Source organism: Pundamilia nyererei, unplaced genomic scaffold (genome assembly GCF_000239375.1).
Source record: "Pundamilia nyererei isolate P.nyererei 1_Seehausen unplaced genomic scaffold, PunNye1.0 scaffold00279, whole genome shotgun sequence".
NCBI lineage: Eukaryota > Metazoa > Chordata > Actinopteri > Cichliformes > Cichlidae > Pundamilia > Pundamilia nyererei.
In genome coordinates this window covers 311,820-338,129 of record NW_005187680.1, presented here as the reverse complement: position 1 = coordinate 338,129, position 26,310 = coordinate 311,820, and the positions used below count along the sequence as shown (strand labels likewise).

The 26,310-nt window shown below is 39.9% G+C and overlaps 2 protein-coding genes across 3 annotated transcripts in view; one reads left to right on the top strand and one right to left on the bottom strand.

Moving 5' to 3' along the window:
- plagl2 (pleiomorphic adenoma gene-like 2) overlaps nucleotides 1–6,972 on the top strand; it is a 45,542-nt gene extending 38,570 nt beyond the window's left edge. Inside the window, exons 2-4 of one of the 2 annotated variants that reach the window (XM_013915266.1) lie at nucleotides 2,865–2,987; nucleotides 3,132–3,578; nucleotides 5,039–6,972. In XM_013915266.1, the coding sequence (XP_013770720.1) occupies nucleotides 3,244–3,578; nucleotides 5,039–6,527 (1,824 nt within the window). In that variant the 5' untranslated portion in view covers nucleotides 2,865–2,987; nucleotides 3,132–3,243 and the 3' untranslated portion in view covers nucleotides 6,528–6,972. Of the gene's footprint in view, nucleotides 1–2,864; nucleotides 2,988–3,078; nucleotides 3,579–5,038 lie in introns of both variants that reach the window. The other variant, XM_013915267.1, reaches the window with a different exon arrangement.
- Nucleotides 6,973–17,535: 10,563 nt separating this feature from the next.
- Nucleotides 17,536–26,310, bottom strand: part of tm9sf4 (transmembrane 9 superfamily protein member 4) — a 20,745-nt gene continuing 11,970 nt past the window's right edge. Inside the window, exons 13-18 of the mRNA XM_005750581.1 lie at nucleotides 25,953–26,036; nucleotides 24,089–24,264; nucleotides 23,927–23,990; nucleotides 22,848–22,967; nucleotides 22,592–22,681; nucleotides 17,536–21,479 (exon numbers count right to left, since the gene is read on the bottom strand). Of these exons, the coding sequence (XP_005750638.1) occupies nucleotides 21,330–21,479; nucleotides 22,592–22,681; nucleotides 22,848–22,967; nucleotides 23,927–23,990; nucleotides 24,089–24,264; nucleotides 25,953–26,036 (684 nt within the window). The 3' untranslated portion in view covers nucleotides 17,536–21,329. The remainder of the gene's footprint in view (nucleotides 21,480–22,591; nucleotides 22,682–22,847; nucleotides 22,968–23,926; nucleotides 23,991–24,088; nucleotides 24,265–25,952; nucleotides 26,037–26,310) is intronic.

Below are 26,310 nucleotides of genomic sequence, written 5' to 3'. Positions count from 1 at the left end.
AGGAGAGTGTGTGAAGGTTCAGCAGGGAGAGCATGTTTGCAGTCCACTGGCCTGTCTGCCTGCACTGAGCTCTGATGTCAAATGGAGGCATTGCACAAAGTATGTGGTACAACCACTCTGTGGGTCACTCTTGCTTGTGCTGTTGTTGGTCCATCATCCAGGCTCAGAGAAGAGTAAAGTTATAACATCCAAAGAGCTGAAGTGAAAGTTGAAGTGTGCTTTTCATGCTGTTTTTTTTTTTTTAAGTTTTTTTTTGTCCCCGTGTCGGTGAACTCTGCTGTCGCTCCGTTCCCTATTATGGCCCACTTATTACTATTCAACCATTCAGCATTCAGCAAACACATATGTCATCCACTTCGTGCAGTTTGAATTTTAGAGGACTGCATGGGAGTACGTTTGCAGTGTTTAATAAATGAACTAAAAAAAGAATTTAATAGAACAGGACTGCCAGTAAGTGGTTAATTGCTATGTCAATGTGTGTTAACATTCATGATGACTGTTTAATAATTCAATGTTGTTGAAACAGGAACTTCACTGAGCCCCAAAAAACATTTTCTAAAGGTCGGGGTGTCAGTCTTTAAGATGCTTTGCCAAGTTTGTTGTGTTAAGTATTTGTACTGGTGACATGCCAATTATCAACACAGGCTAAAGATGGAAAAGCCTCTAGCATCACTCATAAATTCTGATGTACGTGAGACCTGGTGTGTGGGGTTTCTCCCCTCCTTACTGTACTATCCAATATACTATTCAATTTCCCCCAAAAACTTGGGAATATTGGAAAGTCCAAATCTTCATAACCACCCTCAAGCTGCACCCTCCCCACATTTCTTGACTTTTGTGTGCAGCCAGGAATCTTGGTGGATCGTACACCATCTTTGTGCATGCTTTTGTTTGTGTGTTTGTGCATGGTGCTGTGTACAGAGTAGAGAGGTACGGTAGGGCAACACGGCATGGTTCAGGCCAGGAATGTGCGGTGTGTGTGGGTGTGTGTGTGTGTGTGTGTGTAGGCTGTACAATAGAACCTGGCTCCCTGGGGGTGGTCAATGGGATGGGTTTTACACCCTGCTGGGTGATGAGCACCACATAACGCTGTAGCTGTCAGCTCCTCTTAACCACTGCTGTAAACACATGTATTATGAGGGCACATCAATGCACATGTACACACTAGAACATACGGGAGCACACAGACGTGTTAAAGGTGTGTTATAGATAAGAACTTACAGACACAGCACACATACATGACTACAGACACACGCACACAGTTCAGTACTGTGTTTGTACAATTTTTACAAATTTGAAAGTCAATATGATCACCTTTATTCTTCAACACAGTCTGTGCTATTTTAACGAAGCTTTCTTGTAAGTAGTCTTCAGGAATTTTCATTTGTTCCATTATGAAGATCTTCCCACACTGCTTCAGTTGTGCTGAGGTCTGGGCTCTGGGGAGGCTAAACCATGACCAATAGTGTTCCATTGTATGTTTTTCTACTTTTTGTCTATTGTCTAGTAAAAAAGTGCCTAAACAATTTCAAATTGGTTAAATGCTCAGTTGTCTGTTCTGTGATGATATAGCACTGGTTCATTACGGGTTGGGTTAGGTGCTATTTCTGTGCTTGAGTGATTCATGGTTTTGTCGCTTTATAAAAATGATCCGCTGATAAGTTGTCTGTTCTATGAACAGTCAGGTAAGGACTTGACTATAAATGAATGATAAAGGAGCCAAAGAAAAACTTTGAAAGATTTGATTTGTTGCAATAGTTTTGTCCAGTTTAAGGTGGAAAGAACATGTTTTTTTAACAGTTCAGTTAACATCAAAAGTATTTGTGCCAAAATAAATTTGTGAAAGCCTATTTGTGTCATGTGTTTAGCGCATATCGGTGCATGTCAAATTCTCATAAAAGCAAATGTTAACATGCTCAAAGCAAATTCCAGCATATTAGCTTCATTAGCTCATCAATGCAGATACCGGTACATTTGGAGTTCTGCATGCATGTACAGACCTCTGTGCATCTTTGCAATATGCATTTGTTTACCACACTCAGACACACTCTCTGTTCACATGACTGAAGCACAGAGCATGCCTGGCATTGAGATCAGTATTGGGAATGCTCAACCTTGGACTTGGCTGGTATGCTAGCTTGCACAGGTTGATCACAGAGGCCACTGAGGGTAAACAAGGGAATGCAAAGATGAGCGTGAGTAAGAAAAAGTTCATACGGTCTCTCGGAAACACAAGTTCATGGACACCAGGATTTTGGTGCTGGTTTTCATTAGGATTGACTTCATAGTTCATGGTCATTCATCATCATTGTCATTATCAGGGTGACAGGTAGTGCAGGTTTTCAGTTGCTGTAAACACAAGCCACCCCCAGACGCTTTACCACCCATACCAGTGCTCTCTTTCTTTACCCCAGTGCTGCTTCAGTGTTGTGTGCTTTCCAAAAGCTTACGAGAGCTTTAAGTACACACATGTACAAGTGCACGCACAAAGCTGGCTTTGTGCCCTGATCTGTCATCTGCAGACACACATGATGAGGAATGAAGCTATGTAATTGCATTTGGCCTTCACTAATGGTTGCACAAACAAAGGTCCTGTGGCTGTAACAGGAATCATCATTTACAAAACAGCTTTTCTGCTGATCAGTCTTATCATTCAGCTCCCCCTAGTGAGCTCAGAGGAAGCTTGCTTTCAAAGTGGAGTTTGCAAATTACATTATGACTCAAGTCAAAGCTGTTGACTAGTGAGCTGAGTAATGTTTCAAGTTCAGCTTGATTGGGTGGTGTTTGGTTTGTTATGTGACTATGATACTGCATTGACTGTCTAATTTATTAATTAATTAATTTTTTTGCTTTCTCTTCCACAGCACAGTAAAGATGCAAAGCAGTATTTCCCACTCACCACCAACCATAGCTGTTGGGACTGGGTGAGCACCAGAGTGAAGGAGAGGAGCATCTAAAGAAGAGGCAAGAAAGATTTTCACTAACAGGTAAAATGAGGGTTTATAAGAAGTGTGTGCAGTGTTTCCACAAGCTTCGAGGCAGCTGGTTTCAAAGCTTGTATGTTCTGTCTCACCCCAGATTTTGGTTTACCTTGATGTTTCCTGTGGCTCATTGGCTCTTTCTGTGATCAGATCTGTGTTGTCTTCTTTTTCAACAACCCCTGACCTGCAACTTCCCAAGTTGAGCCTGGGAGGCAGGGGAGCTACAAGTGAATTTTCATGGCAGCGGCACTCTAGGGCTGCCATGGCAGCTGCTGCCGCCGATGCCTCACACCGTATTACCGCACTGACGCCGGAGGAAGAGGGACGACGGACTGCTGCCAAGCTGTTTGGGAGCGCCGCCCCACTGCCCCTGACAGAAAGAGAGCGAGAGCGAGACAGGGAGAAAGAGAGAAAGGGGGAGGAAGGAGGAGAAGAGGTGGGGAGAGCAAGTGGGAACGAGTGTTTGGTGTGTGGGGCTCTGTTCACCTCACCAGAGAAGCTCCGGCTCCACGCCTTGAGTCACACAGGAGAGAAACCCTTCCACTGCTCACATCCACACTGTCCCAAGGCCTTCAGCTCCAAATACAAACTCTTCAGGTACAGAGCCTTGATTTACATAGTTCAGTTCACATCCTTTTGAATACAGTGCAACACATTCAATTCAATTCAATTCAATCTTTATTGGCAGACTTCATGTCCATAAAAACAAGACAAGAAACAAGAAACACACACACAACTCCCCCCCCACAACACAAGGTATAAACCATTAAATATATATGTATATAAATAAGTATATAAAGCATTTGTAAACATGTCTGTTTCATTTAGGTATTTGTGTAAATGTACCAAGTTTGGTACATAGATATGTAGATCTGGACATGCCCCTTGCTCTTAGACAGATACAGACACTTTCCACTTATCTGGTGATCAGAGTTCTGACTAAAGGTTAGGGTGGTTTTCAGAAGATATAACATTCCAAACCCAAAATAAGCTTGCACTAGCCTAATTTCGTAGCAGGACAGTCAAGAAATCATAATGTCACCTTGAAAGTGTCAAGATCTGCGGAGGCAGACCGTGCGGAAATGTGTGTGGTGGACCCAGGTGCGAACACAAGCGAAGATACAGGAGTGGATTAAACAAAAGCGAGCCTTTTATTATGGCTGATGAAAGGAACAAACCAGAGTGAGGGCAGCATAAGAGTAGTAGCTCAACAGAAACCTAAACTGGACAAACTATGGAAAGGCTATGGCTGGAGATACGGAACACAAGGGGTGGGAACACAGACAACACGACGCAGACTACATGAAACACAGAGACTAAATACACATGAGGGATGATCAGGGGAAGTGGTCACACATGGGAGCACAGCTGACACACATGAACCATAACGACAGGACAGGAGAGGTGAAACTGAATACACTGACATTGAATACAGACTTTCAAAGTAAAACAGGAAACATGGAGATTAGACATGACATGAACTAAACATAACCACGCAGACGTGACACATGAACCAGGGAGACTTAGTACAGGGGAAGATGACATAAACAACTAAGGAACAAGACTAAACAGCAATCTAGAAATTAACTAGGTGCACTAAGCTAAGGCACAACAGAAGTACAAAAGATACATAAGCCCAAACACTGGGTCGCTTGACCCAGGACCATGACAGAAAGATTGACATGATCTCCATATATATAAAATACCGTAAACCTGTTGTACCTGTTGCTTAGTTTTGGCACATTTGCACATTTCACAAGCCCAGCCTCAGCATCTTTATATATCTATGTGAGCTTTATAAGGTGGTGAACTTGTTTCCAGCCTCACGTGGCCAGAAATTCATTTTTAAGTGACTAAATTCACCAACATGTCAGTGTATCTGGTGTATCAGAGCAACTGGTTCCAAAACCCATTCTGGTCCTGCCTGGAAGCCACTGTGACTCGTGTATGTATTTGTAGTTACAAAGGATTTGACTGAAAGAATGCATGCTTCACCAACAAACATGACAGTCAGACGTGTAATTTCCCCTTCCATTCACAATCTCTACTTTTCACAGGCATATGGCCACACACTCTCCGCAGAAGACCCACCAGTGCTCATTCTGTGAGAAAATGTTCCACCGCAAAGACCACCTGAAGAACCACCTGCAGACCCATGACCCCAACAAAGAGGCCTTCAAGTGTGAGGAATGTGGGAAGCACTACAACACCAAGCTGGGATACAAGCGCCATGTGGCCATGCACTCGGCCACGGCAGGGGATCTCACCTGTAAAGTGTGCATGCAGAGTTACGAGAGCACACCTGTTCTCCTGGAGCACCTTAAGAGCCACTCTGGGAAGTCCTCAGCCGGTACTAAGGAGAAAAAACACCCATGTGACCACTGTGACCGGCGTTTCTACACACGGAAGGATGTGAGAAGACATATGGTGGTCCACACAGGCCGAAAGGACTTCCTATGCCAGTACTGTGCCCAGCGTTTTGGCAGGAAGGACCATCTGACGCGCCATGTGAAGAAGAGCCACTCGCAGGAGCTGCTGAAGATTAAGACAGAGCCTCCCGATATGCTAGGTCTCTTAGCTACGGGCTCTCCGCCCTGCTCAGTGAAGGAGGAGCTCAGCCCCATGATGTGCGGCATGGGGCCCAACAAAGACCCCATGATGGGTAAACCGTTCCCTAGTGGGGCACCTTTTCCAATGGGCATGTACAACCCCCACCATCTCCAGGCCATGTCAAATTCTGGGGTGGGTCACCCACACCCATCTCTGATGCCAAGCTCCTTGTCTGCCGCTATGGGCATGGGTTGTCATATGGAATCTCCTGCATCTCTTCACCCACACTCCCATCATCATCACCATCACCACCACCATCACCATCACCACCATTCCCCTCCACTGCCCCCCCACCATCAACCTCCGGCTCCCCAGCAGCAGCACCAGCCCCAGCCAGCGCCCAAGTACCAGCTGGGATCTACCTCATACCTGCTGGACAAGCCCTTGAAAGTGGAGATGGAGAGCTTCCTCATGGATCTGCAGAGTGGCTTGCCAGGCCCAGTTCCCTCTGCAGAGCCCCACGCTGCTGCTTCACCCCCCAAGGATGGGCTGGAGCCCGCCACGGGCCTGGCGGATGAGCTCTGCGGGGATCCCCTTCTGTCTAAGAGCCCTGCAGTGATCGCTGAGTCTCTGTGTGCTGCTAACATGGACTTCTCCCACCTGCTGGGTTTCCTGCCCATCAACCTGCCTCCCTACAGTGCCCCCATGAGCACTGGAGGGCTAGTCATGGGTTACACCTCATCTGCGACCTCCTCAACTTCCTCTTCTTCCTCTTCATCGTCTCTGCACACTGCTGAGCCCCATGCTGCAGCAGTTGCAGCGGCAGCAGCTGCTGCTGTCGCCACAGCACCTCTTACCTCTTTGCAACCGCAACCTCAGGAGCAGCAGAGCTCCAGCGGGAGTCTGGGTCTTGGATCTCTGCACCCCCTCCCACCAGTGTTCAGCTCCAGCCTTAGCACCACCACATTGCCTCGCTTCCACCAGGCCTTCCAGTGAGAGTGCCGGCACCTTGCGTCTTGCCCAGCAGGAACGGCCTTCGCACCAGCCTCAGCTCAATACAGATGTTTCGGGCTAATCAGAAAGTTGGAAAATTAAAATGAAAGAACATTTAGAAGCCTTAAATGAAAGTGCGCACAAAAGCTTTTGATTGAGCCTTAAAAGGAATTTAAACCCCTTTAAGCAAAAAGGAAAAGGTGAGAAAAAAAAGTTGAAGCAGCTTTTATTTTGGGCTTTTTTTCCCTTATCCTATAGTTATACCATGTATTAACCCTTGTTTTTTTGGGGGTTTTTTCTTCATTTTTTCCATTTTCATTTATTTTTATCCCCCCTTTTTAGTGTTATAGAAGGCAGAATCAGTGGGCCAAAAGGCATGGTACTGCATACTTTCTAAAGTAATACTATAAAAAAAAATCAAAGATAACTTTTAGATTATCTGTTTTGTTGTGACCCAGAAAAAATATAGTTTGAAGTGGATATTTTGTTTTACTTATTTTTCTTTACCAAATGTAAGAACATGATAGAATGCGTCTCATCTTGAGTTTTTGAAACACCCGTGCTTATATATATTATAGCTTCAACTGTCAGGACTGATATGGAGAGAAGAGAGACCCCTGAAAGGAAAACGCATAAACTTTATGTTCTGTTCAGAGATGGCTTACACAGAACCATAAAAGTGACCTGGCCTCTATAATAAAAAAGAAAAAAAGTGCTCTTCCAACATAAAAAACAACAAAAAAACTAAATAGAAAAACCCCACAAAAAATCCATAACAAAACAAAAAAAACAAACAAACTGATGTGCTCCTAGAGTCAGCTCAGTTAAAAACAGACTCTAATCATAGATAAGAGATCTGTTGGCTGCCAAACACACATTTTTAAAGAAAAGCTAAGAAAGAGAAAGAAATGTGTGACAAATGTTGGCTTCATTTTTTTATGTGTTTCTCAAGAGAAGCACTTTTTTTTTCTTAGCAGAAGGCACTTCACCTTTTGTCTCCTCCCTCCTTGTGACTAGAGGTTTTCACTGAGACAGAGAACTCCTCGCTAGACTAGAGGAGGGCCGTCTTTCACTTATCTTCCTTTACAAGTTTCCCTGATAGTGATATAGTTGTTTGCAGCTTTTCCTAGCTGTGCCGCATATCTCTGAAAAATATCTCTATTTTCTGAATATACTGCAACCACATCTTTAGGCGGTCTTTTAAAAAGATGCATCATCTTGGTAATGATGAACCCTGACATATGTGAATGACAAAAAAAAGAGCAAAAGAGTTACAGTGACAGATGAGGAAAAATGTGTTGAAGAATGTTATTGCAGTGTACGAAATATCTCAAAAAATATTATAATGGCTTTTATCTCAGTAAGGTGTATTTTTGGTAGACGTATTACAACTAAATGATGATGTTTTTGATGTCTGGCAAGTTTACATGTGTGTGTATCTTACAGTTTTGATCAAACAAATGGATGAAGTATTAGCCTTTTCCCTTAAGCCTTCTCTGTCATATCTAGTCTTTACCTTTACATGTACTGAGTTAGTTTAGAGGAATCAAAACTATGGATGGGAAATATATATAGAACGCTGTTAGTAATTTAGTAACAACCTAGGATTTGAACAATTTAGGGATGCTGATATTGAAGACCTATGAAGCTACGTGTATATAGTAGAATATATACTCACCGGCAACTCAAATTACATACACCTTGCTGGCATTGGGTTGGACCCCCCTTTGTCTTCAGAACTGCCTTAATTCGCTGCACAGACGCCACCAGGTACTGGAAACATTTCTCAGAGATTTTTGGCATGACATTGTTGTAAACTTGCTGCAGATTGGTTGGCTGCACATCCACGAACCTCCCATTCCAAAACATCCCAAAGGTGCTTTGTGACATGACACATTATCCTGGTGAAAGCAGCCTTTGGAAGATGGACTTGTTAAGAGATGCTCTTCTGCATACCTTGATTGTAACAAGTGGAAGAATTCACCTTTCTTCCCCATTCTGATGCTTGGTTTGATAGACTGTTTTGACCATGCCTATGTGCCTGAATGCACAAGTTTCTGATTGGCTGATTAGATATTTGTGTTAACAAGCAGATGTATCTGAGAAACTAGCCGGTGAGTGTGTATCTCACTGTATACATACATTTATAATGGGGTGTAACAACTCTGTGACCAAGACCAAAATTGCAATACAAATATTAGTATTGCATCTTGGCTCAGTCTTCCCATGCTGTGATACCCATGAGGAGCTGTTAATGCCTAGTTAAAGCAATGTATAGTTACAGTAACAAAAGCTGTAATGTTTTAAAGGTTGTTTAGAATAATAGAATGAAATCTTTGTTCATGATCCAATCATGATAAAGTTAAAAGGCCTGTGTTAAAAAATGTTTTCTTTTTGTTTTTCATCCCCTGAAAAAAGGAACTGAGGCCAAAAAACTGACGTTTGAACTAATTTGTGGTCTCAAAGAATTGTTACACCCCTAGCAAAACTGCTCTGCTGTGATAAAATCTTCAGTCCAAGATCAGTTATCTTGAATGTCTTGAAGTTCTAACCATTCATTAAAAACCCAAAACCCAAAGGTCACCTAAACCTTAAAGTCATATAGGTGCTCATTATCTTTCCATTAAATTTAACCTGTAGTCATTCCCTTTAATGTAATTATTGTGCCTTGATGGGTCATGCTAACTCTGCACTCTGTCCCTCTTTTGTAAAGATTCTAGAAATGGTGAGAATTTGGGAAAAAGTTTTTGCACACTTGTAGCCTAAAAAAAATCCCTCTGAGGTCTAAGTTGACCCCAAACCTAACCCCTAACACTAACCCTAACCAGAGACAAAGAAAAATACTTTTAAAAAAAGTTAGTGGCTTTTGATGTATGTCAGTTAGACTCAACAGAATTAAAAGTTGCATTTTCTGATAGCACTGAGTCATCAGTATTTATTATTTAGTCCTAGGAGGGGTGACTTACACATGTGCAGTAATTAAGCACATCTATCATCCGTACTTACCTCATACATCACACAGCCACAGGAACACTAGTGTTATTGACATTTGAACAACAACCATAAACTGGGAGTCAGTCAGAGTGGCCTGTTGCTAGCTAAACTTTTACAAAGACCGAAAACCACATTACACAATCAGAAAAACAATTTAAAAAAATGTCTAATTTAATGATGCAAAGTTATATTTTGTACTTTCCATTGTAGCAAGAGGCAGAAGTTCGTTGCTAACATGACCCATACAGCAACAACGACCACATCAATAGGAAATACAGGTTTAGATCAATTGGGATTATTCTTAATCTTCTCATCGGTGACGATGCCCAACCTTAATACTGAACCCTAACACTATATTTTGGTGAATCTTTTTTTTTTTTTTTTCAAAAAATGTAAATAGTCTTTGATGTGTTTCAGTTAGCATGATTATTTCTTTCTCCTCTTGATTTGCAAGACTTGGCAGAACATTTTCTTTTAAATGTTAGATTTCCTTTAGCATAGGGTTAGGGTTAGGGTTAGTGTCGTCACCGGTAACAACCTCATAAGGTTAAATGGTCTTTCTGTGGCCAGACCAACACTGACAAATATGCATGTTCATATCTTTGCTAGTTCATTTTATTGGTGAATCTCATTTCAGCAAAAGAGCACCTGGTAACTCTGCTTTTTTAGCAGTCACTGTGCTACATGGGAACCCAAACACACAGAAAAAAAAAGAAGGAAAAAACATAGCACATAAAAAATGGAAAGTCAAACACATATTGCTGCTTTTAGCTACGGTTGCAGATGGATGACAACTGTAGACCACTAGAACATTTCATTTTTTTTCTATCTGCAAGATGGACAGCCAGCTGAAAACGTGCACGAAACAAACCGACAAAGTGTTCATCGGCCCCAGTACCACTCCCTCTGTACTCCTTCCTTTCCTCCTCCTCTTTCAGCTGCTTCGTAGAGTCAAAGGAAAAGGGTCTGAAAGTATAGTGATGTATCTGGAGGAAGGCAGTCACCGAACCTCTGTGCTTTGACATTCAAAGCAAGAGGGCGGACACGTGTTTGACTGCAGGACTCGAGGTATCGCTTATGCTCATATATTTGTTTTGTTTTTTGTCATTTGATATATTATTTTCTGTTTGTATAAAACAGGACCTCGAAAAAAAAACAACACAACACATCACCTCATTTTTATGTTTTTGTTTTTTTTGTTTTACCAAAACCTCGGGAGAAGAAACTATGTTTTTGCACAATTGCTTGTTGAAGAATGCTACAAGTGCTTTTCGTTTAATACTGTAGGATATAAAAGCCTGACAATGAGCAGCTGATGGACCCTGTTATTTATACAGGTGGAGGGGTTCAAGGTCCAGCAACTTTACTGCCTTTGGGTGGAAACACATTGGTCAGGCGTTAAAGTTGCGTACATTATTGCTTCAACCTCTTTAGACTTTTGCTCTTCTCTGTGCACCTTGGTAAGTAGGTAAAATTGTGCCAGAAACCTCTACTCTGTAGTTTCCATTTACACAGGTTAACCCTGACCCCTCCTTTCAGAAGGTATAAGAAGCTGAAACATTTGGAGTCACTGCAATGTGTAGAAAAGCTTCCCCGCACAGTCTGACTGTTTAACTTCATCCCTAAAAATTGTCTTTGTATAATCCAAATTTCAAACTAAATTGGAGCAGGTTTTACACTTAATTAGAATCCCATTGGAAAGTCATTTTTTGATAATGATGATGATGGCTCTTGCAAAATGATCAGACGTCTGATCCTAAATTCATTAGCTGTCAGCATCTTTCTTAGAATTTATCATATTAAAGAAAAGGTAAAACTGGTCTTTATTATGATCTCAAAAAAGGTGGTTTTATAAGAACCCTTTTGGGTTAAGCCAAACTTGTAGCAATCAAATTGAGCATTTATATATTTTTGTAACAAATAGTCATTTAGTCTTGAAAAAGCTTTTGGCATGCTTTTAGTTTGTCCTCCCTGGGTTTCTGTGAGCTAATCTGAATTCTAGCACTTTCAACCTTTTAAAAAAAAAAAGAGTATTTTTTTCTTTAAGATTTTCAGCTTATGTGTTCATATGTTTTTAATTTTGTATTGATCCTGTATATGTATGTGCCATTAGTTTGATGTGTAGACTTTATCAACTTGTGTATTTCTCTTTTCCAAAAGGATAACAGTATTTTTGATATACCTTTCACTAATATCCTTCTACATAAAAGACCTCTGCCCTTTTTACTCTTTTGTTCGTTTTGGGTTACCAGCTTTGCCTTCTCTCACGTGATTTTTAATCAAACTCTACAGCCAAGTGTTTGAAGACAACAACCACAAACCAACCACAGCCTGCCACTGAAAGCCTGTTGTAAGAGACCTGCCATTTTTTGACCATGTAACCAAACAAAAGTAAAGTCCAGAGCGACCCCACAACATAGATTTTAAAGCTTACCATTGTGGTCACAGGACTGATTGTCTCTGCCAAAAGGAACAACTTTGTGAGCAGCAGTGAAGTTGACTCTCAAAAATGGATTTAAATTAATGTTACTAAACTCAGTTTCAAGCACCTGAAAAGAATAATTGTTTCTTTTTAGATATTTTAAGCAAACTGGACATATGATGAGGGCTTACTTGTAGCTGTTAAAATTCAGATTTCATGCCTATCTTACCACATGATTTGTACGGAAGCTCATTTGTGCCAAGAAGTGAACCAATAATTAAAATAATTCTAATAATAATACAGTCAAGTGAAAATAAGATATTATACTAAGTGTGATAAAGTGAGATAGCTATTAAAATACTATTAAAATCATTCCATCATCATTCCACACAGGAATGTTACAAAGTTCCAGGATCTGGTCTGTAACAGACCTACACATTCAGCAGGACAAGCTGCAGAAACAAATATGATTTAACATCCATAAATATGTGTAGAGAACTTGTGTGTGAATAATCACATATTTAACTGTTTTTCAGTGTCACTTACGTTTAGTGATAGTAGGATGGGGTTTAGTGATGGTACATTTGTGGGTAATGTGCAAACAGTACTTGAAAATGGCTAAAGACAAAGCATAGCCTAACAGACTTACCTATCCATTGTTTCCATTTTTGTACTGGTTTCCAAAGTAGATCTGTATGTTGGTGTTAATATGGTCATTTCATCTTGATTTAAAATGATCAGGCTGCTCATAGAGTTTTCAAAATATTTTGAACAATGTCATGTTGACTAAAAACGTGAATTTTCAACTGAAACAGGAAGTCTTTGTACAGCATATGTACTGAGCCATGTTTTTAGGTCGTATTTGTTTGCATTTTGCTGTGTGCTGCCAATAGTCACTGATCTGAACAAAACTCAAACTGTGTTAATTATATGTTCCGCTTCATGCTCTAGTCTATTGTAGATGTACATATTACTATACATCGGCGTAACTTTGTGCTGATCTCTGTCATGATCTCTGTCTAAATAAATAAATGCATCTGGGTAAATTCCCAGATGGTTAAACATGCAACTATTTTGCTGGTAATACCTGAAATGAGTAAAGAAAATCAACAGCCTATCAACAGCAAGGTAATTCATAATTTTATTGGGGGGGCTATATTGGTTGGGTCTGATTATTGGGGGGGTCATAACCCCCCTGGAAATTACGCCCCTGTTACTATAAGATCTCATAGTACTATGGACAATGAGATCTTTAACTTCAAATTATACGAAAGATTACGAAATAACATCTCTACTTTTTTCAGTGCAATACATTTCTCTACTTTTAAGTATTTTGACATGCTAATAATTGGTTACTTAAATGTAATTGTAAATGTAAATTTAATCTTAGTAATTTAAAAAAAAGCACAAAAATAATACATCTGCTAAAATAAGTTTTGTTTCAGGCTCTATGAACTCTGTCCTGCTTGATCATCATTTATCATTATTTACGAAAAGTGAAAAGTATAAAAGTTTTGACTAACGTTTCCTAATTTAGACTGTAATAACACAACTACAAGGGGATTTTTAATTAAAACAATATTGCATAATTTCAATTTACAATTGGTTTTTTTGGCAGAAATGAGCTTCTGTAATTTGAGCTGATGTCCATATCATATCAATCCTATTCTGAAACAATTGCAGTGTTGTTCTGCTACTCTGCTTGGTTGTAGCTCCATTACCTCGACCTGCACCTACTAGGGATGCACTTATTCTCATCTTTTCTTCTTAACTAGTAGGTGTAGCACACACACATTTTAAGGGAATTTATATATCAGTTTAAATCTGAGAAAACTGATTCGATTTTTAATGAGGCTCTCTCTTTGTTGCCCTCTCTTTTGTTTCGCTGTTAATGAGAAACTGGGTACTGTCTGATGCAGGCAACATCCACAAGTAGTTTTATATATTTCTAGCTTAACGGAAGTCTTGCATTCCAACCTCTTTGTGTATCTTGTTTAGTGACATAGCCCATTTTATTTTTATCACTTGCTATTACAGCCACCTCTGAAATAACCAAGATTTTTTTTAAAGAAAGAAGAAGGTGAAAATAGTTTTTGCATCCACGTACACTATATTATATAGCATCAACTACAGGGAGAGTTCTATTAATGATGTGCTTTGGATAAGACAGACAATGCGAGGTCTTGCTTTTTTTTTGTTACATATCTCACATGCAATCAGTTGCTGCAATGTTAAAGTGACAGATTTGTATATTGGTTGATCCAAAGAGATGATGAACACAACAACAGAACTATTGACTTATTGTACAGTACAGTCTATCTTTGAGTTGTCATGTGTTATGTTGAAATGATTAAAAGAAAAACCAGTGGTTTCTTAGCCTCTTGGCATTCTTTTTTTTTCATCTGCAAAACACTAAACCACACTAAAACATGTCAAAATGATTCACATAAGATATTATCATAAGATCTCAGTACCTTTTGAGAATCTGGGCTCTTTAGCAGTGTAGGAAATTTTTTTTTTAGTATATCAACTTAAATCAGCGGTGTCCAACTCCAGGCCTTGAGGGCTGGTGCCCTTCAGGTTTTAGATGTGTCTTTGATCCAACACAGCTGATTTAAAAGGCTAAATTACCTCCTCAACATGTCTTGAGGTTCTCCAGAGGCCTGGTAACAAACTAATCATGTGATTCAGGTGTGTTGACCCAGGGTGATATCTGAAACCTGTAGGATGCCGGCCCTTGAGGCCTGGAGTTGGACACCCCTGACTTAGATGTTTTAAGGTGATTATGGGACTTTCTTGAGAAGAGAGGATTTTGATCGTTCTCCTATGAAGGACAACACAATCTAACATTCAGAAAACAGAATAAGTTGTTAAATCATTTTTTAAAAGTCATTTTCAGTTAGGATATTTTTTTCCTGAACTCTGTATTCTTGGGATTATTGTTTATTTTCTCTCGGCAGGAATAAGAATGCTTTACCGCTTGACCCGATCTATGCAATATATTCAAATCTGAAACATATTTATTTCTTTATATCATATTTCTGTTTTCAACATGCATTAAGAATTTTTTTTACTCTGTATCAGACTGAAAGATAAGTAATATTGCACATCATTAGTAGCAGACAATTTAAACAGATTTGAGAGCAGAGAAGTAGTGTAGAGAAACAGTTTTCCTGTTTCGTAATATGATATGCATGGAGTGGAACAGGGAGAACCTGGCTGGATAGGCTTTATTAGCCATGCCGATGCTGTTTCTTGTAATGAGAAATGGGTTGAGGTTTGACCACAGTTAGGGTGTTGTTTGTTTATTTTTTATCACAAGAGAATACCAAATTACGAACATGAGTACGAAGATGTGATGATTATTGACAGTAAATTACAAATTTCTCTTATTTATGCAAATTTTTATTTTTTTAAGTAAGAAACTTACTGCTTTGCTCAAAATAGCTTAAAACAGTATCTCAGAGTATTTCCTTTCTATATGACTTGCTGCGTGTTCCACAGTGAGTCGAAACCTCGTACAGTACCAGAGTCTGGATTATGTCTTAGAGAGCTATACAAGTGCGCCTGCATGCATAACTGAGTGTCAAGACCATCCTAATTATAGTACCAAGGAGCTAACCTATACTTACATCAACTGAACTGACTCTAACACATGTACTCACGGGCTGCCAACTGTGCCATAATTCAGGAATAGAAACTCTTCTGGTTTCGTAGAAGGGTTTGTAAATAGGATTTGAGACACCACAGCATAAACTTTGTCATGTGACCACAGGTTTCCACACAGTGAACAATTATGGAAGGACAAATCAGGAATTAACAACTTAAAAGCCATACACAGCAGGCATCTCACAAAAAATTAGGCCAATAGTGTGAAACAGTGCTGCTCTATTGGTGGGGAAAACCAAGAGCTGGAAGATGAACACTTTGTAGTTGAAACAGTGCACTGATAGAAATGTTTAATAGAGGACATAGTGAAATAAGTAGTGGGAAAAAGCAAAGGGAAAACTACAGAAATAACAATAATCATATAAATATAAGAATTAAAAAGGTAAATGCTTAAGGAAGCAAAATGACACTGGAAATTTTCTTAAATTTAAAAAATGAATGCATGCATTTATTGACCACTGTGCTTGGTGCATTTGAATTTCCTCGCTCTCTCTGATTGGTAGATCCTTAAAATGTTTTGTCTTTGTTTTCTAAGAATAATGGCTCGATGTGATTATATGATCCAGGCTGAAATAGAAAACCCACAAATTTTTAGCCCTTCTAAATCAATCTATTCATCCCTGATTGTGTTTTTGAAGATGGAGTGTTGAAACGTAGATATTTTTATCGATAGCTACTCCGGACAGCCTCTTTCTGGCAGACAGACAACAGTCCTAGACACTGAAAGTCATGTATTGCAGTCTACATGACTATCATTAGACTGGGGGACTTTTGTTCATATGCACTGCTCAAAAACAAATAAAAAAAAGAGCAGTGGTGTGACATAGCAGGTTAGCCCATTTTACTGAAATGTGCTTGTTTGCATGAATGACAGCATCAGCGCACGCTTATAATGAGATGATAATGTCGTGGGGGATCCCCTCCCTAATCTGGAACCAAGTACTACCGAGGTCCTGGACAGTCTAAGATGCAACCTGGTGGTGTTGGATTTTTCTTGGATTTAGGTCAAGCGAGCACAGTTAGTGGTATCAATTGCATCATCCTCCAGGAATTGCCCGCATACTCTCACCACATGAGCTGGGCATTGCTTTGCACTCAGAGGAACCCAGAACCCCCTGCGCCAGAGGAGGGTCTGGCAATAAGTCCAAGGATTTCATCCTGATAGCTAATGGTAGTCAGGGTGCTGTTGCCTAGCCTGTAGAGGTTCCCCTGTCATGTCTGTCATATGCGCTCAGGCTGAAGGTACTCTTAATATATGAAAAACATAGGGCTTTACATAACCAATTCTCATTTTCTGTGGCAAGTGCCAGTATTGGGCTAAAGTGCCACAAGGCCTCAGCCCTTTAGCCCTCAGTGAGCACAGGGCTCATTAGACAACGTTGGACCCTTAGGACAGCTTCATGACAAAGTCTGTTTATGATTGTTTAGTCACAGACAGTGACACCAGTGACCTCCTGGAGGTCATGTTGTAGGACTTTGGCAGTGCTCCCTTTCTCCACTGCACAAAGGAGCAGAGCGGAGCAGTCCTGCAGATGGATTAAGGACTTCTTTGGCCTTGTTTCAACTGCCTGGTACTCATTTTGTGTGGCATAAACTCTGGGTGTTAGTTTTATGGAAATTAGTTTTAATTGATCATTTTGCTGGTTTTTGCCCTAGACTGTACATTAAAGATTGATATTGCCCACTGATTTCTGGACACTGCATTTTCATTGCTACCGTTTACCAGAGTGCTAAGTGAACAATAGGTAATGCAAGCTAATAATCACAGTTGTTATGACGGAAGAAACTATCAACAGATATAATAATTATATTTTGTGACAGGGAACAACCTGAAATAAAGTTGTGCTGCCTTTGTGGACAGGATGTGTCATTGCAAAATCATTGTAATGCACCATTAAGCATGTTCCAAAAACACAGGAAGCTAACTTTCATATTCAACTTGCCATCACTTTATTGTTTTGTCGTGGTACATTTTGTAATTGGACATTCTGTAAAAGAAACAAAGAGAAAAATAACAAACAAGTTTCTTTAAAAGTCATCAAGAGCATCATGCTTTTTGGCTAAAACGATGACAGGAATCATTACAGAGAGCGCCACAAACAGCAAAATGCAACAAATACAAAGCTGTTTTCTTTTATTTACATTGTAAAACCTTCAATCATACATGCATGACTCTGCCTCTTAAAAGTAAGTCTGTAAAAAATCTCCCCTGGTGTGTGCACTTGCAGGAGAGGAGTGTCTGTCCTTGTATTAGACAGCAGTCAGGTATCAGAGCTCTGAAACTCTGACACAACACAGGGTGGTTCAGCAAGTAAAGGATGAAAGTAAAAAGTAATGATCCTGTCATTTCAACTGAGGGATCCTTGGGGCTTTGATTAGTTGCTTCACATAGCAAGTGGCAGGGGGAAACTTCAAATGATTTTGCCTTCTCGATCTCTTTAAGCAGCTTGTCTGTAGCTTGAGTGCTGATGATAATGAAGGAGAGACCATGAGGATGAGTTAGCCATTCTTTCCTCTTGCCCTGAAGAATCAGGGTATATCTAGGCAAATATCTCATCTGTACTTTTGTGCAAAAGTGAAGCATTTCAATAACCCTACTAAATCTGTCAAGGGTGTAACAAATACAAGTGTGTACTAAATATTACCTTACATGCTGTGTAGTTTATGGTTTGAGTTTCTCATAAATCTGCGAGGTACTTCTTTTTGTTTTGCTTGATTAAAAAAAGGCCTTGGCCTGAGACATCCAGTCCTAATTGAAATATACTGCAAATATATTTTCCTTTAAAACCACACCACATACAGTCTGATAACCTGGCATTCTGCAGACACCATCCATTGTTTTCCACTAGAGATATGGATACTGCTTCAGATATACTGCATTAGTGATACTGATCTGCACTTTTGTTGCTGTCTTCCTAAGAAGAGTGATACCACACATCTACTGACATTTAGCACAAAAACTTATGTCTCTATGTAGTTAAGAAAGTATTGCTATCTGCTGGCTAGCTTAGCACACCATAAACACTAATATCTGTGTTCTAATGTCCCCAGTTTTACTTTCAAACTCAAAAGCAACACCTATCATTATATAGTCCCATAATGCATTGGATTGTTGACATCATAATCTGAGCAAAGTTCCTGCTAGCAGCAGGTTAACTTAGCCTAGCATTAAGACCATATATTAATACCCATATTAAACAGAAAAGCTTATGCTAGGTACCAGATAGCTTACCTTAGACCAAAAACTGATGTTTCTGTCGCAATCTACTGCTAGCAGCCAGTTAGTTTTCTCTAAATTAAACTAACCCTTGTGACCAGGTATCTTAGCTTAGCAAAAAAGGATGACCAGGTAATCGGGCTGTACAGATGGTCACTACTCCTCGCCAGCAAAAGGCTGATTTATTGTGTACAGGTGCTGGAATACGTTGTTGAAGTTATACATAAAAACCACAGATGATATAAAACATGGACATAGTTTCTGTGTAGCTTAGTTGCTCATTTCAAGTCATATTGACTAAAAAATGAAGTTATTTTGTAAATCTCGAGACTCACAGGATTGTCAGCCAATGAGCAAGGGGTTTCATGGTCAGCCATACCCCCCTTGTCACATCCAGTTATTTGAAACCAAGATGGCAATGATGAAAACGCCAAACTCGAGGCTTCAAAACACAACTTTAGAAACCAACAGATGATGTTAGAGTAGCCACTTCCTCCTTTTACACTGTTTATAATATAAAATGGCTTTTAACAAACATTCAGATTTAAGAAATTTCATGGGGCAAATTCATATCTTTTACCTTTAATTTGGCTAGCATTCAACTGAAATACGGTATCTGGTTAGAGCTGCTCTGCATAAAGTAACCTAGATTAGTCCATAGGCTGAAAAGTGAAGCTAGTGCTTTAGAATCTTAGACCTGCATTCTTTCTAATTTACCACCTGAAGGCACCTGTTGTTGCAAAGAGACTGTTGGTCCTACAGAACTCAATAGATCTGCATCACTTGTTTCAGGTTTTGTATTCAGTAAAAATTGGGCGACTCAAACTGTCAGAAAGGGAGTCAATAAAACCCCCAGCATACGCGTATTGTCCATGGCGTTGTTGATATTTTGACTGAATAACATGAAAAGTCAGACAAATTACTTCCCAACTAATGGGAACACATGGATGCAGGGTTATATGCCTTAAGACATAGCAAGAATGTCATCTTTCCTCTTTATGCCTGCTGAAAATAACCTGTCACTCGCTCATATTTAACAAACAATCATGTGAGTGGTATCAGTCTTCTTACCTAGCTTTTAACGGAAGCGAATAAGTTTATTTCTATTTGCTCAACTGGATTATTACATATTGCAATTTTGCTACTGTAAAATAAAATAGTTACCTAGATGAAGCCCTTGAGTTGAAGGTAAAGCATTTTTAAAAAAAATCAGGTTCCACCCAAAACTGCATGTTTTTTAAGCTGAAAAATACATATAATTTGAAAAGAAAGGTAAACACATGATCTGCAGCGCACAAAACACAGACTGTACACATCTAATAAGAACCCTGTCAATTACATTCAAAACACCCCAGGACCTCTAAGCTCCGATACCGGCCAGGTGATCTTGCTGGGCTTTCCAAACACATCAGGTTATACAAACAAACGTATGGTACATTAGGCTCAAAAAGGAAAGAAAATAGGCATTTCGTACTAAAAATGGTCCTCTGAAACAACCTTTGCAATTTGCACCTTTTCCCCCCCATTACTGCATAGTTCAGCAGGCTCAGGCACTGCTAAGGCTACACTGATGGCATGGTTAACGAGCGGAAAAACATATTTGTGTTGTAGGCTTTTGAATATAAAATGGGTAGTTGGGTTCAAATATTCAAGTTCAGTCCCATTCTGAGCAGTTCTGCTTCATTTAGCGCAAATGGAGCAATATTTTGACATGAATAAGAAACCCAGTGTTTGGGAGGGAGAAGCTAATATTTGGATTACAGTTGTGGTTAACATGGTCACACCAGGACATGGAAACTGAAGTAAAAAAAAACAAACAATAGATTTAATTTATCCATCTTTGTGTTACAATGTAGAACTTCCCAGGGTGGTTTCCATCCATGAGTTCAACACAACAAACAGAACCACAGAAACGATCCTCAATCCTTTCCTGATCTGTAAAGTCTCTGAAAAGAAGGTCACGTCTGAAAATGGAGACAGCAGAAAGTGTAGAAACAGAATTTACGTGGGGAAACCAGAAGGAAGTAGCCTCCTGGGAGGCGCCCAATAGAAATCAAGACACAGATAAATCCCATGAAGACAAAATAAAAACCTGGATAAGTTACAATCAAAAAACACACACAAACACACACACAAAAAAAAAGATAAAATGTGCAGAAACCCTTGTTTGACAAGCTTTGGCCCCCTGTCTTTGTGGAAAAAGGTGAAACAGCAGAGGACATTAATAGTCCCGGCAGAACAGAGATCCTCTAGATGTCCTGGAAAGGAGGAGGAGGGAGGCAGAAGCAAGGTGACAGCCGTTTTAGATCTGCCACCTTGCTTTTCTTTATTGTGAGGCCAGCAGTTGCGACTGATGCACTGTAGAAAGCAACCCTCTCATTCCTTCTGCACTCAAGTCAGTGCTTGTTGGACATGAAGAACATTTTTATATATATTTAGAATGTTACAAAAAAAAAGAAAAGAAAAGAAAAAAATAAACAAAAAACAGCAGCACCAGCAATAACTAGTCGATTTTCACCGCAGCGTAGATTTTCCTGATGAACATGTAGGCGGCATAGAAGCCAATTGTGCCCGTTAACAGCCAGAAAGACAAGACCATGAGGGCAGTGTAGCCAAAGTACAGAAGGGAGGGGATGAACTCCACAATGTCCAGCTAGGGAAGAAAGACAAAAGGAAGCCGTTTAAACATGCTGCACATTTCCATTTCTATTAAAGAGATATTCTTGCAATTTATCACTTGTATCTACAGTGCAGGGAACAAGATATTCTTGCCTAGAAAATAGAAAACATCTATCATTTGACATCGTTTCATGAAGGTGTGGTTTGACTGTCTCCCTCCCCTCACCCCTAACTGGTTGTAACAGATGGCTGCCCCTCCCTGAGCCTGGTTCTGCTGGAGGTCTCTTCCTGATAAAAGGGAGTTTTTCTTTCCCACTGACACCAAGTGCTTGCTCATTCCAATATAATGCACCTACAGGTGACTGCTGTTGTGATTTGGGATATGAAAGGTCATATGAAAGGTTGTTTTTGCAGTAGTTGTAGATTTTAGTTGAAATTGTGTGAACCTTCCCCAAACCCTCTTCAATGCTCCCTTTTGAATATGCCTTCCAGCACCCCATAACATGCTCTGAACTCCCCATGGTAGGTTGCCATTTCCAGAGTTCATTTTGCTGGCCATGATCTTGTTTTCCAGCATTGTTGGAAGTATTATAGAGGAAACACAGAACCTGCAACAACAAAGATGGTGGTAGAAGTCTAACTGGAAGTTAGACTTGTGCTAGTACTAGCCAGCACTAGCTGATTACCTGCCATTTCCTAAGATAAGGGCAGCTGGCTCCACTGAGCTGGTAAACTCTTAACCATAAACTGTGACTGGTTCTCAGTGAGATCCAGCTCAACCCTCTCAACCAAAAATGTTCTTCTATCTTTCAAAACTCATGTGTCCAAAATATCAATCTTTGAAGTTACAGAACAGAAATCCACAAACCAATCAGAGACTAAAGCTTATGTTTGTTTATACAGTCCATGTCTGTACGTTAAAAGAAAACAAAAAACTAGGTCCAACAAAATAACATTTTTACATATGAGTGAGTCAATGGTGGAAATCTTCAAAATTAAATTTAATTCTGCCATCTTTCAATTCAGGTATTAGGCAGGCTTTGTCAACACTGATGACTCTTCAGGCATTGACAACAGCATGGCTAAGAACAGCGCTTTCTTTAGAGTTTATTGTGGGAGTGTCTCAAACAACCCTGTGCTTTTTACCTTGTTGACAAAGTAGAAAACGGCGTAAACAAAGACATAGAAAGCCGAGCCTCCTGAAACCAGGAAAGTTCTCCACCACCACCGGTAATCCTGACAGTGAAGAAGAGAGAGACAAGGCTGTGCATAAGTTCTTGCTCATATAATACAGATATGCGCCACACAGGTGAAAAACATAACCAACAATATGTGAGATATGTGTGTATGTCAAGTAAAAGCCTGGCAGCCAGAGACAATAGTATGCAATTAATGAGCTTACCTCTGCACAGAGCTGGAAATAAACCATCACAATGCTGATCTGAGAGCAGGACACCACCAAAATGATGAAGACCAGAAAAAGGAAGCCAAAGAGGTAATAAAACTGGTTCTCCCAGATGGCCTGGAGGTGGATGGACACACATACACACATTGATTCTAGCATTATTGAGGAGGATTACACATCAGTTACATATCCTCTAAATAGAAAATAGATACTGTGTTATTTCTGAAAACTGTGTACCGTATTTTCCGCACTATAAGGCACACTTAAAATCATTAAATTTTCTCAAAAATCGGCAGTGCGCCTTATAATCTGGCGCGCTTTATAATCTGGTGCGCCTCTATGAATTCTGGCTGTGTTTACTGACTTCAAACCGATTTTATGTGGTACACGGCGCTCAAAAATCTGTCAAAAAATGTTTTAGTAGGACTTTGGTAAGCTACAAAGCCACACTGCTTGATGGATTGTCTGTGCGTTATGGCTACCGTAGTCAGGAGCCTCGCGACTCATAGTAATCTGGGTCCAAAACTCCGTCCGCGTCAACTTTTTTCCACTTGATAAAAGTTCCCGATGTTTTTTTTGACAAATGCAATCGCATGGAAAATTGCTGTAAACAGACCAACTTCAGTAGGGGAGAACAACTGAGATAATCCAGCCACAATATGAGGTTAGTCATTAATGTAAGATAAAATAACCTTTATTAGTTCCACACGTGGGAAATTTGTTTTGTTACAGCAGAAAGTGGACAGTGTAAAGTTACATAGCAAAAATTAGAAAAACACTGGAACAACATATACTCTTGTTCCAGTGTTTATAGAGCAGCTACCAGAGAATTCAACATTAATCAATCAATGGTACGGAAGTGGAGGAAGCAAGAGGAATGAGTTGAGTAAAGTTTGACTTATCTGACTGTTTTGTTTCGTTGAATACGCCTTATAATCCGGTGCGCCTTATGTATGAAAACAGACCCGTTTGTCGACAGTGCAATTTATAATCCGGTGCGCCTTATGGGCCGAAAAATACGGTAATAGCATGGAAAGATGAGGAGCACGGACATGCAATGGTGCACATGTACTTACACTGAAGATGAAGAAGAGCTCAATGAACATGGCACCAAACGGCAGGATCCCAGCCATCAGGATGCTAACGGAAAGAAGAGGAAAGATTAAATCATAACTTGCGTTTAAGCAAACCATTAGCCATTGGAGCACCTAAGAATGCGAGATAGACTAAACTCTTACCCGACAAACTTGTTCATGTACCAGCGCTGCTCTGGGACCTGCCGAGGGATCTGGTTGGTGCGTACAGGGTTATCATACGGCTGTTTGCGGAAGCCAAAGTAGTAGCCAAGATAGACCAAGGGCATGGAAATGCCAAACCACATGCACAGTAGGGCCAACATTGTAGTGAATGGGACCTGAAGTGAGAGAAGACATAAGGAACACAAGAAGAATTATTCAGAAATTCAATTCGATTTTATTTACATAGCGCCAAATCACAACAAAGGTCGCCTGAAGGTGCTTTATATATGGTAAGGAAAAGAGATGATGTCAAGATGTTTAAGAATCCATGTGAGAGTTCAGTTAATCTTTAAAGTTAAACCACACCTACAGCACAGATGCTTTATTCTGTGACAAATAAGAAGACACTTCATAGGATAGTATACTTCCCCCGTGGATGCTTCCTTTAACAGTTTTACCAGCCAAAATTCCCTGCAATTGCTTTTCTACCCAACTTTAGTTTCCATTGCATCCAATCATGGTTTCCAGTTGATGTGAGTCACATTAAACCATTCTTTGGTGTCTCATCCACTCAAATACCTGTCCTTCCAGATTAGTGCCTTATTAGACCCAGACTGTACACTACATTGACTTGCTACACCATCTGGTGGTACAAATTGGTATTACAGGCAAATATGGTCCAATTCCATTTTTACTCGAGGTGGTATGGCTTCAAAACACAATAACCAACACAAAGATGCTTTCAACAAAAAGTTGTTGTTCCAATTAAAGCTTTAGTTAATCTCAGAAGGGCATAAACACACAGTATCAAATTTTACAATAAAAAAAATGATGGAAAATCAATGATATTGGTGTCACCTATCATCCCCAAGTTAGACTTTTCTGTGTTAGTGGCAGGAAGATAAAGAACATAAAAGTGAGTAAAGTGACTGTTTGAGATATAAAACAAACACACTCACTTTAAACATGTAACTTTTATGTGTAATAAGGTGATTTCATTCTAAATCTCTCTTCATGACCCTCATTTAGCTTTTTTTCCCCCCCAAAGGTCATCTGAGGTTTTCCATAGCCCAGTTTGTATTAATAATGACTATCATATTACCAGCTTGATGATTGTCACAAAATAATTTTTATTTCAGGTTAGCTCAGATAGATTGGGTCATAACAGGCCTGAACAAAGAAGGAGGAAAGCATATTTAGCAATATGTTCCTGTCTTTAGAAATCCCCCTTGGTGGTTCTCGTTTATATGACCTCTGTGAAATAACATTGTAACAACACATGAGGTAAAGTAGGATGTGCAATGTGCTGAACACTGTACTGGAAGATGCCTGCCATCACTGTTAATGTGCATGCTGATACTATTCTGTTGAAATGCCGTTGCATCTTTCCTTTATCTTATGACATTTTCCACCAAGCCTTAGTTTGGCAAAGGAGGCAGGAGGTTTTTTCGACTATTCTGCCATACCCTGGGTCTTGGTGCAGCCTCTCAGTTCATCCTCTTCATCTCAAAACAGCTTTCTGTTAACTGGCTGCACCTCATAATCGATAAAAGTAAAGTTTGGATCAGCAGGAATATCCAAGAGCAAGAAAAAAAACTGCCTGACACAGAGGATTTAGATCTTTTGGCTCACATGGATTACTTGTGATCCATGTGAGCCACTGATTTAATTATCTGAAACTCTGGCCATGTTATTTTGAGTATCTAGAACTGGAACAGTATAAAAAGCATAGCATATCCAGTAAAATGTGTTAAAAAGTTAATTAAGGATAAATGATTCTTCTTTTAAACAGAATGTGAAGTATGTGAAAGCATAGCTGACACACACATTTTTGAATGTGTGACTTTCAAGTCATGGCACTCACCGCTCCAGACGAGTGTTCTCCCCAGATAAAACAGTTGAGGATGAAGCAGATCCCAAAAACCACAGCAGGATACAAAGTTGCTGTCTGCATGGCAAATACAACAACAACAGTCTAAGCCTCACTGCTCACATCAACACTTTTACGCATACACGCATTACACATATACAAACATATATATACACACACACACACACACACACACACACACACACACACACACACACACACACACACATATACACACACACACAGATAGACAAATAGGAGCTATTTAGTTTCTAAAATCTCATCCTCAAGGGTTTCGGTAGGATTAACGCAATGAGACAAAATATAAAAATATATAAAGGGAAATAAATTA